We start from the raw sequence: 19,234 nt of genomic DNA, 5'->3' as shown, positions 1-19,234 counted from the left end.
CCGAGGACTCAATCACTTCCCGCAGGCAGTGCCAGCTTGGCACATTCCAGCGGCTTGGGAACATTGCATTCCCCAGTTCTCCCTCCCTTCCTCCTCCCCCCCCCCACGCTTCTAGGAATTACTCTCCGTATTCAGCCCCAGAAGGACCCCCACCCCCCTGCTTTCCCCTTGCCGCTGCTCGCTCTGGGCCAGTCCGTTTCACCCGTGGTACCAATGCTTGCCCAGAAACCCCACTCTCCTCCAAAGTCTGGGGGGGGGCTCCCAGAACTGGGGTGGAGGGGGTGGGCTTTGTTTTGCGAATACCGGCTATCCTGGGGTCCGTTCCCCCCACCCATCCACCCCGGGCCAGGTGCCAAGGCGCGATACCAAGAAGACACAGCTGCTTTCCATGGGAGAAGAAAGAATGCATTCTCTTGCACACAAAGCATTTGCGTTGTGCACTTGTCATAGCCACGCAACCAGGCCAGGGTGCTCTCTCTCTCCCTCCCCCCTCCTTTTCAGGGAGGTGGGGGTCTTCCTCTGGCCTGCCAACCCTTCGAAAAGGCATTTTGATAGGAGGAAATAAGCTTTTCTCGGAGGAGGGGAAAATGACTGTGCAACGCAAGGCCTCTGCCGATTGATTCCCTACCACGAAATACGCAGCTGTCGCTGGGGGGGGGGGGAAGGAATTGCTCTTTTTTGGGGGACGGGCCAAGGACGGGAACGAGAGCCGCAAGCCTGGGGGTGTAAATCTTGACCCAGAGCTTGCCCAGGGAAGCAGCCATCGGCTGGACGTTTGGACAAAGAGGGGGAAACCGTGTCCAGGATATTCGCTCTGCCTTGCAAGCTGCAGCTAAGGTGACTTTGAAGGATCATGGGCAACAGCATGAATAAGGTACGGAATCCATTCTCCCCCCACCACCACCACTTTTTAATTTAATTTATATATATATATATAATATCTTCAGGAAGTTTCGACATCCTACATTCAAAGCGACTTAAAATGGGAAGGGGAAGGACAAAGCAGGTTAAAAATGCCCCTTCCCCAAATGATATCTAGAAAGGAGAAAATTCCTGACCGGCAGAACAAATAACCAGTGGAACTACCTGCCTCCAGAAGCGGTGAATGCTCCAACACTGGAAGTTTTTAAGAAGAGACTGGACAGCCCTTTGTCTGACATGGTGTATTGTTTTTGTGATTAATCACTATGCTTTAACTATGTTCAATTCCTAACAATGAAAATACACCCTGCATATCAGATATTTACATTACGATTCAAAACAGTAGCAAAATTACAGTTATGAAGTAGCAATGAAAATAATTTTATGGTTGGGGGTCACCACAACATGAGCAACTGTATTAAAGGGTCGCGGCATTAGGAAGGTTGAGAACCACTGGTATAGGGTTTCCTGCCTGAACAGGGGGTTGGACTAGATGACCTCCAAGGTACCAACTTATTATTATTATTACTATTACTATTATTATTATTATTATTATTATTATTATTATTATGGGTCATCGCACAGTCAGCCAGATGTTCAGACTGGATTTGGCATTTTGTTTACCTATCGAGTCCTTACCCAGGACCTGGGATTATTAATATTATTATTATTATTATTATTATTAATAGTAGTAGTAGTAGTAGTAGTAGTAGTAGTAGTAGTAGTAGTAGATATATTTTATGGATTGGGGTTGTTTCTCTAGCTTCAAGAGTAGTTCTTGTGTTGTCAACTTTCTTTGAGTACTGTGATATAAAGTCGCAGGGCTGGCTCACCTTGGTGGGGTGTTGTGTGTTGTGAGACACTTGGGGGTGTCTCTTGTGAGATACTTGTGGGTGTCACAGGAAATGTTCTGGAGCAGAAACCAAGAGATGCGAGTGCTAATCCTGCCTCGGGCATGAAAAAAAATGAGCTAGGTGGCTTTGAACTGTCACTCTGAAATTTGTTGATTTTTTTTCCCCCACTTCTTCCTCGTTGTCTGGCTTTGCGTGAGGCATTAAACCCTAAGCTGGGGTTTTAACCAACACATGTAATATCTTAGGCCTGCAGAAATAAATTACAAGTAGTCCTTGACTTGGGGGCTAGACTAGAAGACCTCCAAGGTCTCTTCCAGCTTCTAGTCTAGTCTAGTCTTATTTCCTATTCTGTTCTGTTCTATTCCATTCCATTCCATCCCATATTCCATTCCATTCCATATTCCATTCCATTCCATATTCCATTCCATATTCTATTCTATTCTGTTCTGTTCCGTTCTGTTCCGTTCCATTCCATTCCATATTTTTATTCTATTCTATTCTATTCCATTCCATTCCATCTCCATCCCATTCCATATTCCATATTCCATTCCATTCCATTCCATTCCATATTCCATTCCATTCCATTCCATATTCTATTCTGTTCTGCTCCGTTCCGTTCCGTTCCGTTCCATTCCATATTTTTATTCTATTCCATTCCATCCCATCCCATCCCATTCCTTATTCCATTCCATCCCATTCCATATTCCATTCCATTCCATATTCTATTCTGTTCTGTTCTGTTCTGTTCTGTTCCATTCCATTCTATTCCATTCCATTCCATTCTATTCTATATTTTTATTCCATTCTATTCCATCCCATCCCATCCCATCCCATTCCATATTCCATTCCATTCCATTCCATATTCTATTCTATTCTATTCTATTCTATTCTATTCTATTCTATTCTATTCTATTCCATTCCATTCCATATTTTCTATTCTATTCTATTCTATTCTATTCTATTCTATTCTATTCTATTCTATTCTATTCTATTCTATTCTATTCTGATTCTGTTCTGATTCTATTCTATTCTATTCTGATTCTATTCTATTCTATTCTATTCTATTCTATTCTATTCTATTCTATTCTATTCTATTCTATTCTATTCTAATCTATTCCATTCCATTCCATTCCATTCCATTTTCTATTCTATTCTATTCTATTCTATTCTATTCTATTCTATTCTATTCTTGTGACCATTCAAAGTTACAACAGCATTTAAAAAGTGACTTATGACCCATTTTTCACACTTACAAACGTTGCAGCCTGCCCAGGGCCACATGATCAAAATTCAGCTGCTTGGCAACTGACTCGTATTTACGACAGTCGCAGCGTGCCTGGCTGAGGAATTCTGGGAGTTGAAGTCCACCAGTCATCAAAGGGCCAAGTTGGAAGACCCCTGGGTTAAACCCTAACCTGGAGTTTTAGCCAGCAGAAACAGGGGCTTCATATGGCATGAAGAAATAAATTATATTCAGATTTAATGCGATGCCCGAGGGTTGGCTTTGGGAGAAGCAATGAATCATGATCTGTTTGATTTCCCCCTGTAGACCAGGCCAGTCTGTTGTGTGAATCATAAAAAAGTATGTATACTAATACATTTTTTAAAAAATTCTTACAGATTCTTCCCGGTCTCTTTCTTGGGAACATCGTAGGTAAGTGAAGCATGAACTTGCCAGAGAGGTGGTGAATCAAGCTGGGGTGGGTGATTGGCATCTTCCCAGATTGGGCAAGTTGAAAGCACCCCCAGCTGGCAAATAGGTCTGCTTCACCTGGGCGGATCCCCCTGCAAGTGGATGGTTTGTTCCAGTGAGGAAGGCAGCAGGCAGGCCGGAAACCAGGAGGTGAGGAGTTCTAGTCCCGCCTTAGGCAGGAAAGCCGGGTGGGTGACTTTGGGCCAGTCCTTCTCTCTCTCTCTCTCTCTTTCTCTCCCTCCCTCCCTCCCTCCCTCTCTCTCTCTCTCCCTCCCTCTCTCTCTCCCTCCCCCTCCCTCCCTCCCTCCCTCTCTCTCCCTCCCTCCCTCTCTCTCCCTCCCTCCCTCCCTCTCTCTCTCTCCTCCCCCTCCCTCCCTCCCTCCCTCCCTCTCCCTCTCCTCCCTCTCTCTCTCCCTCTCCCTCCCTCCCTCCCTCCCTCCCTCCCTCCCCCCTCTCTCAGTCCAACCCCTTACAGGGTTGTGGTGGGGAGGAAAATAGGAGGAGAAAGGTGAGTTGGATGTATTTGTGGTCTCAAATTATTTGTAAAAATAATAAAGGTAAGAAAGAAAGAAAGAAAGAAAGAAAGAAAGAAAGAAAGAAAGAAAGAAAGAAAGAAAGAAAGAAAGAAAGGAAGGAAGGAAGGAAGGAAGGAAGGAAGGAAGGAAGGAAGGAAGGGGAGGAGGAGGAGGAGGGAGGGAGGGAGGAAGGGTGGGTGGGAGGAAGGAAGAGAAAGAAAGAAAAGAAAGAAAGAAAGAAAGGAAGGAAGAAAGAAAGAAAGAAAGAAAGAAAGAAAGGGAGGAAGGAAGGATGGGAGGAAGGAAGGAAGAGAGAGAGAAAGAAAGAAAGAAAGGGAGGGAGGGAGGAAGGGTGGGAGGAAGGAAGGAAGAGAAAAAGAAAGAAAGAAAGAAAGAAAGAAAGAAAGAGGGAGGGAGGGAGGGAGGATAGGAGGAAGGAAGGAACAGAGAGCGAGAAAGAAAGAGAAAGAAAGAAAGGGAGGGAGGGAGGAAGGGAGGAAGGGAGGAGGGAGAGAAAGAAAGAAAGAAAGAAGGAGGGAGGGAGGAAGGAAGGGAGAGAAAGAAAGAAAGAAAAAGAGGAAGGGAGGGAGGGAGGAAGGAAGGATGGGAGGAAGGAAGAGAAAGAAAGAAAAAAGAAAGGAAGAAAGGAAGGAAGGAAGGAGAGGGAGAGAAAGGAAAGGAAAGGGAAAGGGAAGGGAAAAAAAGAAAAGAAAGCCAGCTGGGTGACTTTGGCCCAATTCCTAGGAGACTGTGAGTTCTAGTTCCACCTTAGCCATGGAAGCCAGCTAGGTGATTTTGGGCCAATCGTTCTCGCTCAGCCCACCCTACAGGGCTGTTGTTTGGGACAAAACAGGAGGAGAAAGGAATATTAGCTCATGCGCGTCTCCTTGAGTTATTTATAAACAAAATAAGGACAGGATTTTTTTAAAAAAAAATCAAATCAATAAATCAGTGCCTGGAGCTGTGGCCAGGAGTAAAATGATAGTGTGTGTGTGTGTGTGTGTGTGTGTGTGTGTGTGTGAGAGAGAGAGAGAGAGAGAGAGAGAGAGAGTGTGTGTGTGTGTGTGTGTGTCTGTGTGTCTGTGTGTCAGGAAGCACAACCCCATCCCTGAAGCCCTTTCCGCAGTCTACGCGGAAGTAACTGAATGCAACAATCCTTCCCTGGTGCTCAGATACTGTCCAGTGTCCAGTTCTGTTGGCCTCAGCACCAGCTCCGGAAGGAACACTGCTGGCTGTGCATTATGGGTGTGTGGGCATGGGCGGCGGGGGGGGGGGGAACGTTACCCAAGTGGGTCACTGCCAGCTGTTCGGCCGTGCCTGAAAAAGGATCCGGGCACTCTCCCATCTGGCCTTCTAAGAACTCCTCAAAAAACATCCTATACAACCACACACAGACACACACAGACACACACACACTCACACACACCGCTTTGAAAACCCCAGGGGAGGGCGCAGCATTTTTTTCCAGTCCCGTTCTGACTTCCAACGGTCACTAAGCGAAGTCTCGTAAGGCCTACCTGTAATTTTGGGGGGGGGGGTTTCATGAAGAGAGTCCCAGAGGCCGAATTGCAAAGCGGAAAAACATGCCTCTAAGGCTCTGGAAAATGAGCCCACAGCTGGAATAAATAAAGAACAGCAATAATAATAATAATAATAATAATAATAATAATAATAATAATAATAATAATAATAACAACAACAACAACAACAACAACAAAACAAAACAAAACAAAACCAAAACAACTGGAGCACCACTTGAACACCATTGGCATTGACAAATTCGCTATTAGTCAATTGCAAAAGGCAGCCTTATTAGGAACTGCTTCCATCCTGCGACGATATCTGTAATACCATCAAACATCCACATCTGCCTATCCCAGGTCCTGGGTAAGGACTCGATAGGTAGACAAAATGCCAAATCCAGTCTGAACATCTGGCTGACTGTGCGATGATCCAAAATAATAATAATAATAAAAGCTGGAAAGGACCTTGGAGGTCATCTAGTCCAACCCCCTGCTCAGGCAGGAAACCCTATACCATTTCAGACAAATAGCTCTTCTTAAAAACTTCCAGGGTTGGAGGACCCACAACTTCTGGAGGCAGGTTGTTCCGCTGGTTAATTGTTCTCAATGTCAGGAAGTTCCAGGTTGCTTCTCTCCTTGACTAGTTTCCAGCTTTGATCCAGCAGATGCTAGAAATTAGCCAGCCGACTAATTTCTGCTATTTCAAATTATGTCCGGTGCTTGGAATTAGGATTTCTCGAAGAAAGTAATTAATAATTTGTATTTATTTATGGCCCAACACCCCAGGCTGGCTGCTTCAGGACCTCACCGTGGGTTAAGCATTTGGCACAGAGGTCAGGCCTCTGTGTGCATGTGACACACTGTGTCAGCGTTTCTGCAAAACGTGGGCTGAGAACATCTGCGCAGAACGGAGGACGTCTCTAACAATCGCTCTGTGTTCCTCCCCCTTCTCTCCTAGATGCCAAAGACCTGGATCAGCTGAGCAAGAATGATATCACTCACGTGATCTCTATCCACGAGTCTCCCCAGCCCTTCATTCCGGTATGGGGTCTATTCCATATTTTCTCTTCTCTTCTCTTCTCTTCTCTTCTCTTCTCTTCTCTTCTCTTCTCTTCTCTTCTCTTCTCTTCTCTCCTCTCCTCTCTTCTCTCCTCTCCTCTCTTCTCTCCTCTCCTCTCGTCTCCTCTCTCCTCTCCTCTCCTCTCGTCTCCTCTATTCTATTCTATTCTATTCTATTCTATTCCCCATTCCATATTCTACTCTATTCTATTCCCCATTCCATATTTTACTCTACTCTACTCTACTCTACTCTACTCTACTCTACTCTACTCTACTCTATTCCCCATTCCATATTCTATTCTATTCTATTCTATTCTATTCTATTCTATTCTATTCTATTCTATTCTATTCTATTCTATTCTATTCTATTCTATTCTGTATTTATTCTGTTCTATTCTATTCTGTTCTATTCTATTCTATTCATCTCCCTTTAGCAAGCTGTGGAGAACCTAAAAAGGAGTTGGGATTATCTTCAATGCTCATGACGCCTCTCTCTGATGGACTCGTTCTTCCCATCATCCCACACTAGTTTCTAGCTAGAGATAATCCAGGATAATCCTGAAGTCAGACTTACCCATAAAGGCTCTCAAAGCAAGAAGCTGTAGGACTCCAGAAGTTGACCTCAGGTTCTGGAGATGTTCCTCAACTGTCTTCATATTCTTTTCCAGGGAATCACTTATCTTCTAATTGTTCTGCCAGACACATCTGAGGCCAACATGTAAGTATTTATGTATTTATTCAGGCTAAATGTCGATGGAGATTCTCAGCCATCCGGGTGCTGGTTGTCCCAAAGGACCACCTGACCAGAGGGCAGTGGTGGCGAATCTATGGCACGGGTGCCAGAGGTGGCACACAGAGCTCTCTCTGTGGGCACGCGCGCCGTCGCCCCAATCCTAGGCCTTCAGCTGGGCTTTATAAAACCTTTTCACTTTAGGCCTCCGCTGCCATGTGCAAAAAAAAAAAAAAAAAAAGATTCAATCAGTCAATTTCAACTTCTCGCGGGAAAAAAAAAGATCTCGCAAAGTTGGAATTGATTGATTGAACTTTTTAGTCCCACCCACTCTGCCATTACCACCGCAGCCACGCCCACCCAATGGGCCACACCCACCCAGCACCGGATGATGCATAAGTGGGTTTTGGGTTGCAGTTTGGGCACTCGGTCTCTCAAAGGTTCGCCATCACTGGAATAGGGGAATACTGTGACGGTTGTTAAGTGTGAAAAGCGGTCCTAAGTCCCTTTTTGCAGTGCCATGGTAACTTTGAACGGTCGCTAAACGAAATGTTGTAAGCCGAGGACCTACCTGTAGCCTGAGTTTTCTTTTGAAGTTTCATAAACCTCTTAAAATCCTTCCGATTCTCTCCCTTTGCAGCAAGAAGCATTTTAAGAAATGCATCCAGTTCATCCACTCTTGCCGGCTGCAAGGGGGGAACTGCCTTGTTCATTGGTAGGTAGAAGAATTGGGGGGTGGGGGTGCCTGGGGGTTGGGGGGGCAGAAAAGATCTGGGACCCACAAGATGGATTCCTCCAATAGGCTAAAACAGGGGCTCTCAACTGTTAAGACGGACGGACTTCAACTCCCAGAATCCTGGGAGTTGAAGTCCACCAGTCGTAAAGTTGCCCAGGTTGAGAAATACTACGCTAAATGCTAAGCCATGGTTTTATTAAGGTTTACGGAAGAAGCCCAAATAAGTTTGCCCTTCAGGCTAAACCATCAGCTGCGGTCGACAAACTTAGATAGCTGGCTTTATTCTTTGTACCAAGCCATGATTTACTACCAAAATGGGTGTAATTACAAAGCCGTAATAAAGACGGGTGGGTTCAGACTCTATGGTAAAATATAAACTATGGTGTTTGAGCTAAGCTTTCTTTCTTTCTTTCTTTCTTTCTTTCTTTCTTTCTTTCTTTCTTTCTTTCTTTCTTCATTACTTTCTTTCTCTTTCTTTTTTCTTTCTTTCATTTTCCTTCCTTCCTCTCACCCTCCCTCCCTTCCTCTTTCTTTCTTTCTTTTTCTGTCTTTCTCTTTCTTTCTTTCTCTCCCTTCCTTCCTCCCTCCCTTTCTTTCTTTCTTTCTTTCTTTCTTTCTTTCTTTCTCTTTCTTTCTTTTTCTTTCTTTCCTTCTTTCTCTCCCTTCCTTCCTTCCACCTTTCCTTCCTTCAGCTCTCCGTCCCTCCCTCCCTCCCTCCCTCCCTCTTTCTTTCTTTCTTTCTTTCTTTCTTTCTTTCTCTCTTTCTTTCTTTTTCTTTCTTTCTTTTTCTTTCTTTCTTTCTCTCTTCCTCCCTTCCACCCTCCCTTCCTCCCTCCCTCTTTCTTTCTTTCTTTCTTTCTTTCTTTCTTTCTTTCTTTCTTTCTTTCTTTCTGTCTTTCTTTCTTTCCCCCACTCTCTCTCCCTTCCTCTTTCTTTCTTTCTTTCTTTCTTTCTTCCTCCCACCCTCTCTCCCTCTTTCTTTCTTCATTCCTTTCTTTCTCTTTCTTTCTTTTTTCTTTCTTTCATTCTCTCTTTCTTTCTTCCTTCCTCCCACCCTTCCTCCCTCCCTCTTTCTTTCTTTCTTTCTTTCTTTCTTTCTTTCTTTCTTTCTTTCTTTCTTTCTTTCTTTTTCTTTCTGTCTTTCTCTTTCTTTCTTTCTTTCTCTCCCTTTCTTCCTTCCTCCCACCCTTCCTTCCTTCCTCCCTCCCTCTTTCTTTCTTTCTTTCTTTCTTTCTCTCCCTTCCTTCCTCCCACCTTTCCTCCCTCCCTCCCTCCTTTTCTTTCTTTCTCTCTCTTCCTCCTTTCCACCCTCCCTCCCTCCCTCCCTCCCTCCCTCTTTCTTTCTTTCTTTCTTTCTTTCTTTCTTTCTTTCTTTCTTCCTTTCCTATCACACATCTCCCTTCCTTATAAGCCATGCCTTTATTCTTTGTTCTAAGCCCTGATTTACATATCAAAGTGCATGTAATCACTAAGTCATAATCTAGATAGGTGACTTCGGAGTTTATGCTAAGCTATTAACCATGATTGATGAATTCAGATAGCTGTGTTCACACTTAATAATAGGTCATAATCCATACTGTTAGGTGCACATTAACCAGTAAGCCCTGATTTACAAACCGAGATGGTTGGCCTAATTTTTTGTACTAAGCATGATTTACATACCAAAGTGTATGTAATCACTAAACCATGATCTAGGTGGCTGGGTTCAGACTTTATGCTAACCTATAAAACATGATGTGTAAGCCAAGGTGGCCATACATATATACACTTGACACTAGCCATAATCCAGAAGGCTGTGTTCACACGCTGGCTACTAAGGTATAAGCCAGGGGTAGGCAACCTTGGCTCTTTTATGACTGGTGGACTTCAACTCCCAGAATTCCTGAGCCAGCATGGGAGAACTATGGCCCCTTCATGACTTGTGGACTTCAATTCCCAGAATTCCTGAGCCAGCATGGTTCAGCATGGAAACCTCTCCCTTTCCCCTCAGCATGGCTGGCTCAGGAATTCTGGGAGTTGAAGTCCACCAGTCATAAAAGACCCAAGGTTGCCTACCCCGGTATAAGCCACGATTGATGAACCAAAGTAGCCATGTTCATACTTAATATTAAAACCGTGATCCCCATGGCTGGGTTCACCCTTTCCACTAACCCATAAACTGTGATTTACAAACCAACATAACCAAGTTGACACATGACACAAAGCCAACATCAACCAATGCAAAGTGGGAACACCCTAGAAAATATTCCTGACAACCAATAGACTTTTGGGGTGCACGGAAGCTGAGGGAGAGTGGCCCAAAGGGTTCTGGGTTCTAATCCTGTTCTTCACGCCTTCCAGCCTAGCTGGGATCTCCCGCAGTACCACCATCATCCTGGCCTACCTCATGGCGGTGACGCCATTGGGCTGGCTTGAGGCACTCGAAGCGGTCAAGGCCGTGAGGCCCGTGGCCAACCCCAACCTGGGTTTTCGTCAGCAGCTGGAGGAGTTCGGACGTAGCAGGTCCATACAGAAGGTGAGGAATGAGACGGTCCCCATCTGTGGCCTTGTGATGGTGTAGGCAGTCCTCAACTTGCGACAATGGCAACAGGATCATCCATTGCTAAGCAACGCTCTTGTAAAGGGAATCACTCCGTTTTACCATATGTGGGGAGGTTGTTATGCGAATCATGCCGTTGTTAAGCGAATCATGCTGTTGTTAAGCGAATCACACCGTTGTTAAGCGAATCATGCAGTTGTTAAGCGAATCATGCAGTTGTTAAGTGAATCTGGCTTCCCCCGTTGACCATTGCCGGTCGGAAGTTCGCAAAAAGGGGATCAAGTGACCCCCACCAGGACACTACCACTGTCATAAATACAAGCCAGTTGCCACACGTCTGAATTTTGATCATGTGACCCTGGAGGATGCTGTAACGGTCGTAAATGTGAGTTACAGGTAGCCTTCAAATTAACCCCCACAACTGAGCTCAAAATTTCTGTTGCTAAGCGAGACATTGGTGGAGCGAGTTTCGCTCCATTTTACAACTTTTCTGACCATCGTTGTTCAGCGAATCACTGCAGTCGATAAGGTACTAACACGGTTGTTAAGTGAATGCAGGTTGTCAGAAGATCGCAAAAGGAGTTTGCACGAGGATCCTAAATCACATTTTTCAGTGCCTGGGAATTGAAGTCCACCCCATTTAAAGCACGCTGGCTGGGGAATTCTGGGAGTTGAAGCCCACCCACCTTAAATCATGCTGGCTGGGGAATTCTGGGAGTTGAAGCCCACCCACCTTAAATCACGCTGGCTGGGAAATTCTGGGAGTTGAAATCCTCCCATCTTAAATCACACTGGCTGGGGAATTCTGGGAGTTGAGGTCCACCCACCTTAGAGCACGCTGGCTGGGGAATTCTGGGAGTTGATGTCCACCTCTAATCTCCAATGAGGCTGTCCCATTCTCTGCTATCAAAGGTAGAAACTCGTTGGGAAGGACTGCTTAAAGCAGTGGTTCTCAACCTTTTTAATGCCGCGACCCCCAACCGGTCGTAAGTCGAAGACTACTCAAGTGGTGCAGCACCGTTTGCAGAATGGGACTTTTGGAGGGCTCAGCAGGGCAGAGACAGCCTGGACAATTCCTATTGGCTTTGGAAAGCCAATAGAATGAGACTCTATTCAAGAGAGTCTCTTCTATTGGCTTTCAAAAGCCAATAGAATAAAAGGGAGTAGCACAGCTAAGGAAAAGGGGGGAAAATGGCAGACTGCGTTGTTTGGCGACTCCCATGAAATGGTCGTTCGACCCCAAATGGGGTCCTGACCCACAGGTTGAGAACCACTGGCTTAAAGCCAGATTTAGAATTTGCACTCTATAAACAGAAATCGGAAAGTCCCGGTTCCACCCTGTAGCCAGGATTTTCCCCAACTCTCATCTGTTGCCTTGTGTCTCCTTGCCAGATCCGCCGGAAGCTTCAGCAATGCCACCGAGGGACCCCTTTCAATGACCACGAAGCTGTCCGAGGACTTCTGTCATCTGGCCGAAAACAGGAGCTGCCCAGCCCCAAACAGACGTGGGCAGACCTGGGTCCTGCGGCCACTGGCCCCGGGGTCAAACAGATGGATTCCCTTCTGATACGGGTGAAAGAGACCTTTTCTTGCTTGCCCAGCTGTCTCAAATGAAACTTTTCCAAAACTTTTGGGAAAACGCAAGGAGATTCCCACGATGGGCTAGGAAAAGCAGGACCCAGGCCAGGCCGATCTCGTCCGTTGGCATCCCCAAGAAGGAAGAGAAAGGCCCGGGCAGAGCTGGCGAGGAGGAACTGGAAAACATTGGCAGCGCCAAGCAAAGTTCTGCTGCTCCGATTGCCTATCGCAACCGTGGGACTGTGACACCCCCAAATTCCCACGGGAAGGATTTTCAACTCAAACCACCCCAGAAATGATGAACTGGATGATTCCTAGGATGTACTATTTCTATTTGATTTGAAAAAAGTTAAAATACAAAATTCCAACTTTAAAATGAAAACAAACAAAGGGGAAAAAAAAACACAACGAAGCAAAACATTAAAAAGTGCATTAAAAAGGAAAAAAAAGCCAAACATATATACATATTAAGAAGAGACTGGGCAATCACTTGTCTGAAATGGTATAGGTTCTCCTGCTTGAGCAGGGGGCTGGACTAGAAGACCTCCCAGGTCCCTTCCAACATTATTATTATTATTATTATTATTATTATTATTATTATTATTATTATTATTATTATTATTATTATTATTATGGATTGTCGCAAGGTCCCTTCCAGCTCTATTCTGATTTATTGATTCATTGATTGAATTAACCAGTGGAACAGCTTGCCACCAGAAATCGTAGGCACTCCATCACTGGAGGTTTTTAAGAAGAGACAGGACAGTCACTTGTCTGAAATGGTATGGCAGTGGTTCTCAACCTTTCTAATGCCGTGACCCCATAATACAGTTCCCCATGTTGTGGTGACCCCCAAGTGGGTGTGGCCACCAATAAGAGGGAGTAAGACAGGTAGGGAAAAGGGAAAAAATGGCGGACAGCGTGGTTTGGTGACCCCCGTGAAATTGTCGTTCGACCCCAAATGGGGTCCCGACCCACAGGTTGAGAATCACTGTGGTATGGGATCTCCTGCTTGAGCAGGGGGCTGGACTAGAAGACCTCCATAGTCCCTTCCAGCTCTGTTCTATTCTAATATTATCCCCCCTAGTTGAATACTGATTAGTACATTACGACAATATTGGTTCCCACCCCTTGCAAAACAGCCCCTCCCCCCAAATTTTTAAACCAGTAAATCTATTTGCACATCATTGTCCGGTCATCCGTATGTTATATGAATGACAAAATAATTAACAGGAAGAATAATAATTTTAAAAAGACAAGATTAAAGTTGCAAAACAAACTTATCGTAATCAACTGGTAGGAAATTTACCATGGCATTTTTACCTATCCCAAACTGGAACCCCAGAATTTGTGGAGGATCTGAAGATCACTCAAGCTTGGAAAAACTTTGACAGGAAAGAAAGGATCCAACTGTTTTTAATGAAAAAAGAGAAGCAAACCCAAATTTACCAGCGATTTTTTTTTTTACGCTGAAAACATTGTCCAGACGGTACACCAATAATGGGTGTTTCTCTACAGCAAGGGTCTCCCAAACTGGCCTCTTTAAGATTTGTGGACTTCAACTCCCAGAATTCCCTAACCAGCCATGGGGAATTCTGGGAGATGAAGGCCACAAGTCTTAAAGTGGCCAAGTTTGAAGACCCCTGATTTAAGACAAGTGGCAGTCCAATCTCTTCTTAAAAGCCTCCAGCGATGAAGCACCCACAAGTTCTGGAGGCAGGTTGTTCCACTGGTTAATTGTCCTCAGTGTCAAGAAATTTCTCCTTAATTCCAGGTTGCTTCTCTCCTTGGTTAGTTTCCATCCGTTGCTTCTTATCCGGCCTTCAGATAATTTGGAGAACAGGTCGACCCCCTCTTCTCTGTGGCACCCCTCAAATATTGGAAGGCTGCTTAACAGAATAGCAGATTTAGAAGGGACCTTGGGGGTCATCTAGTCCAACCCCCTACTCAGCCAGGAAATCCTATACCACTTCAGACAAATGGCTGTCCAGTCTCTTCTTGAAAACTTCCAGTGTTGGAGCATTCATCGCTTCTGGAGCGGGTTGTTCCACTGGTTAATTGTTCTCACTGTCAGGAAATTTCTCCTTAGTTCTAGGTTGCTTCTATCCTTGATCAGTTTCCATCCGTTGCTTCTTGTCCTGCATTCAGGGGCTTTGGAGAATAGCTTGACTCCCTCTTCTTTGGGGCAGCCCCTCAAATATTAAAATAGTGCTATCATGTCACCCCTGGTCCTTCTCTTCATTAAACTAGACATACCCAATTCCAGCAACCGTTCCTTGTAAGTTTTAGCCTCCAGTCCCCTGATCATCTTTGTTGCTCTTCTCTGTACTCTTTCTAAAGCAGTGGTTCTCAACCTATGGGTTGGGACCCCATTTGGGGTTGAATGACCATTTCACGGGGGTCGCCAAACAACGCAGTCCGCCATTTTTTTCCCCCTTTTCCTTAGCTGTGCTACTCCCTTTTATTCTATTGGCTTTTGAAAGCCAATAGAATAGACTCTCTTGAATAGAGTCTAATTCTATTGGCTTTCCAAAGCCAATAGGAATTGTCCAGGCTGTCTCTGCCCTGCTGAGACCGCCAAAAGTCCCAGTCTGCAAATGGTGCTGCACCAGTTGAGTAGTCCTCGACTTACAACCAGTTGGGGGGTCACGGCATTAAAAAGGTTGAGAACCACTGTTCTAAAGTCTCAGCATCTTTTTTACATCATGGTGACCAAAACTAGATGCAGGATTCCATGTGCGGCCTTACCAAGGCATTTTAAAGTGGTATTATCTCTCTCACAGTTACTACTATTGAGCCAGGTAACACCTATTATACCTGTGCATCTGGTTTTCCTTGCCTAAATGTAGAATCTTATTTTTTTCACCACTGAATTTCCTTTTTTTTAACCATGGATTTTCATTTTATAGCTGTTTCTGGAATTTTTCATTAAGGTTTGCTTAACTTTGCAACGTTAAATCAATCTATCAGAGTCTGGGCAATCTTGGAAATTTATTATTCTTTCTGGCTTGTTCATTAGCAGTAGTATAAAACTGAATTTATCAGTAGTTACCTAAAATATATCTAAAATATAAGGAAATAAGCAATGCATTATATTGCAAGACTATAGAGGAGTAAATATCCATAAAAGTTGCTATTGTGTTTGTTCAATTTACATGGCCATTCCTCTCAGTGAACACTGGCTTCTATAGTTGCTCACCACAAGACAAACAGCAACGTAAACGCACACAACAGCCAAGGTACAAATCAAACAAGGATTAAAATAACCATCTCACGGGTTTTAACTGATATTGTCCCCCTCCCCTCCCCCATGTCCCAGAACACAACCACATCTTAAGAGCCTTGAGAAAGTCTGGCACGGTGGGGGTCACACTCATCTGTGGTGAGAGTGAGATTCCAAGGATCAGGCAGCACAATGGAAGACACACACTTCCTGGTTCCTGCAAGACATTTTACTTTATTTTATTTTATTATTTATTTTATTTATTTTATTTTATTATTTTATTTTATATGTTTATTTTATTAATTTTTATTTTATTTTATATTATATTTTATATTTTTATTTTATTAATTTTTATTTTATTATTTTATTATATATTTTTATTTTATTAATTTTTATTTTACTTTTTATTTTATTTTATTATATTTTATTTTTTATTTTATTTTAATTTTTATTTTATTATTTATTTTATTATTTTATTTTATTTTATTATTTATTTTATTTTATTATGTTATTTTATATTTTTATTTTATTTTCTTATTTTATTATATATTTTTATTTTATTATTTTTTATTTTATTTTTTATTTTATTATATATTTATTTTATTTTTATTTTATTTTTATTTTATTTTTTATTTTTTATTTTATTATTTTATTTTATTATTTTATTTTATATTTTTATTTTATTAATTTTTATTTTTATTTTATTAATTTTTATTTTATTATGTTATTTTAATTTTTATTTTATATTTTTATTTTATTAATTCTTATTTTTATTTTATATTATATTATATTTTTATTTTATTTTAATTTAATTTAATTTTTCTTGCCTTTATTACTTTATAAGTAACTGAAAGCACTGAACATAGCTAATATTCCTTCCTGCTCCTACAGTATTTCCCCACAACAACCCTGTGGGGTGGGCTGGGCTGAGGGAGAGGGACCGGCCCAAAGTCAACCAGTCGGCTTTTGTGACTAAGGCGGGACTAGAACTCACCACCAACACTTTCTAGCCTCTTGCCTTCACCACTGCACCAAAAAAAGCGACCTCTTCTCAGAGTCCACTGGAGCTGGGAGACCAATACATTTTAATAACGATAACGATAATAATGTGGAAGTTAAACCGGAGCCTCTCAACATTGTTTGCTGAGATGGGTAGCAATAGAAATCAAATAAGTTCATATGTTCATATATTCATATTAGTAAAGTTGGAAGGGACCTTGGAGGTCATCTAGTCCAACCCCCTGCTCGGGCAGGAAACCCTACACCATTTCGGACAAGTGGCTGTCCAGTCTCTTCTTAAAAACTTCCAGTGTTGGAGCATTTACTGCTTCTGGAGGCAGGCTGTTCCACTGATTAATTGTTCTCACTGTCAGGAAGTTTCTCCTTAGTTCTAGGTTGCTTCTCTCCTTGATTAGTTTCCACCAGTTGCTTCTTGTCCTGCCTTCAGGTGCTTTGGAAAATAGCTTAATTCCCTCTTCTTTATGGCAGCCCCTGAGATATTGGAATACTGCTATCATGTCCCCCCTTGTCCTTCTCTTCGTTAAACTAGACAGACCCAATTCCAGCAACCGTTCCTTATATGTTTTAGCCTCCAGTCCCCTGATCATCTTTGTTGCCCTTCTCTGCACTCTTTCTAGAGTCTCAACATCTTTTTTACATCGTATAAAAAGATTTTTTTTAATCTTTAAGAAAAAGCAAAACAAACCCAGAAGAGATTTTGTTTTTGTTTTTGTTTTACGAAGCACAAAGGCCACTTTCACTTTCTCTTTGCCCCTTTCTCCAAAACCTGAGTGGTTCCCATCAACCTCGAGTAACATTTCACAGCGAACCCGCTCCAGCCCACTTGATCAATTTACAATTCGGTGCAGGGGGCAAACACGCCAAAGTGCTTAACCGAGTTGAAGTGTTTTGCACAAACGCAGTCTCAGGTTTTATAAGGGGGGGGGGATTTTCCTTCGTGGTTTCCCTCCAGCTGAGCCAAAGAAAGCTGGAAGCTCTGCCCTCCACACTTTGATGGCGTTCACACAGCGTGTGAACGGAAGCCCCCTCAGGGTGGCCTGCTTCATCACAGCCCCTCGAAGAAGCCCCAGGAGCTTTAGCCAGAGGGGGTCGGCAAATATAAGAGGGTGGTACACATAGATGGGGGGTCACATAGATGGGGTGTCCCCCAGAAGGCCCCCCCAGGCAGAACAATCAGGATTTCTAAGAGAGTGGAGAGGAGAGGAGAGATATGGATGGATGGATAGATAGATAGATAGATAGATAGATAGATAGATAGATAGATAGATAGATAGATAGATAGATAGATAGATATGGATGGATAATTATCTTATCTCTCTATATAGATAGACGATAGATGATAGAGACAGACAGATGGAAGATAGATAGTAGAGGGAGGGAGACAGAAAAATGGATAGATGAGAGGGAGAGAGGGAGAGGAGAGAGAGAGATAGGGAGGGAGAGAGACAGAAAGATGGATAGATGAGAGGGAGAGGGAGGGAGAGAGATAGGAGGGAGAGAGAGACAGAAAGGTGGATAGATGAGGGAGGGAGAGGAGAGAGAGAGGGAGGGAGAGAGAGACAAAGATGGATAGATGAGAGGGAGGGAGGGAGAGGAGAGATAGGGAGGGGGAGAGAGAAAGATGGATAGATGAGAGGGAGAGAGGGAGGGAGAGGAGAGAGAGACAGGGAGGGAGAGACACAAAGATGGATAGATGAGAGGGAAAGGGAGGGAGAGGAGAGAGAGAGATAGGGAGGGAGAGAGAAAGAAAGAAGGATAGATGAGAGGGAGGGAGGGAGGGAGAGGAGAGAGAGAGATAGGGAGGGAGAGAGACAAAGATGGATAGATGAGAGGGAGGGAGGGAGGGAGCGAGAGCGATCTCGTCTAGGAGAAGAACCTTTGCAGGATTTGGGTTTGGCTAGTGTAAAGAAAAGGAGGACCAGCGGTGACATGATAGCCATGTTCCAATATTTGAAGGGTAGCCACAAAGAGGGCGGGGCGGGGGGTGATGTCAACTTATTCTCCAAAGCGCCTGAAGGCAGGACAAGAAGCAACGGAGGGAAACTCATCAAGGAGAGAAGCAACCTGGAACTATGGAGAAATTTCCTATCCGTGAGAACAATCAGCGGAACTGCTTGCCACCAGAAGTTGTGGGTGCCTCAATACTGGAGGTTTTCAAGAGGGGATTGGACGGCCATTTGTCTGAAATGGTATAGGGTCTCCTGCTGGAGCAGGGGGTTGGACTAGAAGACCTCCAAGGTCCCTTCCAACTCTTATTCTGTTAAATCCTCAAGTTCCTGGAATTGGGATTGTCCCGCTTAACGAAAAGGACTAAGGGTGGCATGATAGCAACAGTCCAGTATCTCAGGGGCTGCCCCAAAGAAGAGGGAGTCAAGCTCTTCTCCAAAGCGCCTGAAGGCAGGACAAGAAGCAACGGATGGAAACTCATCAAAGAGAGAAGCAACCTGGAATTAAGGAGGAATTTACCAGTGCAACAATGAACAATTAACCAGTGGAAGAGCCTTTGGAACCTGCGGGTGCTCTAGAGAAGAGAAGAGAAGAGAAGAGAAGAGAAGAGAAGAGAAGAGAAGAGAAGAGAAGAGAAGAGAAGAGTTGGAAGGGACCTTGGAGGTCTTCTAGTCTGACCCCCTGCTTAGGCAGGAAACCCTATACCATTTCAAATAAATGTCTCTTCTTAAAAACTTCCAGTGTTGGAACATTCAGTTTCTGGATGCAAGTTGTTCCACTGGTTAATTGTCCTCACTGTCAGGAAATTCCTCCTTAGTTCCAGGTTGCTTCTCTCCTTGATTAGTTTCCATCTGTTGCTTCTTCTCCTGCCTTCAGGCGCTTTGGAGAATAGCTTG

The 19,234-nt window shown here is 43.7% G+C and overlaps 1 protein-coding gene across 1 annotated transcript; it reads left to right on the top strand.

The window, feature by feature from the left end:
* Positions 1-672: 672 nt before the first annotated feature.
* Positions 673-12,615, top strand: DUSP15 (dual specificity phosphatase 15). The gene is made up of 7 exons (XM_039318910.1): positions 673-874; positions 3,396-3,429; positions 6,465-6,547; positions 7,234-7,283; positions 7,936-8,010; positions 10,372-10,546; positions 11,963-12,615. The coding sequence occupies exons 1-7, from the start codon at positions 854-856 to the stop codon at positions 12,182-12,184; spliced, it is 660 nt and encodes a 219-aa protein (XP_039174844.1). The 5' UTR covers positions 673-853; the 3' UTR covers positions 12,185-12,615.
* The last annotated feature ends 6,619 nt before the right edge of the window (positions 12,616-19,234 follow it).

Source organism: Crotalus tigris, unplaced genomic scaffold, assembly GCF_016545835.1.
Source record: "Crotalus tigris isolate CLP2741 ecotype Arizona unplaced genomic scaffold, ASM1654583v1 scf7180000021643.52994198:917841, whole genome shotgun sequence".
In the NCBI taxonomy this organism is placed as follows: domain Eukaryota; kingdom Metazoa; phylum Chordata; class Lepidosauria; order Squamata; family Viperidae; genus Crotalus; species Crotalus tigris.
The sequence above is the reverse complement of the archived record's forward strand: the minus strand, read 5'-3'. Positions and strand labels throughout refer to the sequence as shown.

What these genes read in the sequence shown, in the direction of transcription:
- DUSP15 (XM_039318910.1), top strand. Translation starts at nt 854, where the DNA reads ATGGGCAACAGCATGAATAAG. An exon ending in TGGGCAACAGCATGAATAAG is followed by an intron (nt 875 to 3,395) that starts GTACGGAATCCA and finishes AAATTCTTACAG; the next exon opens with ATTCTTCCCGGTCTCTTTCT. An exon ending in CTCCCCAGCCCTTCATTCCG is followed by an intron (nt 6,548 to 7,233) that starts GTATGGGGTCTA and finishes ATTCTTTTCCAG; the next exon opens with GGAATCACTTATCTTCTAAT.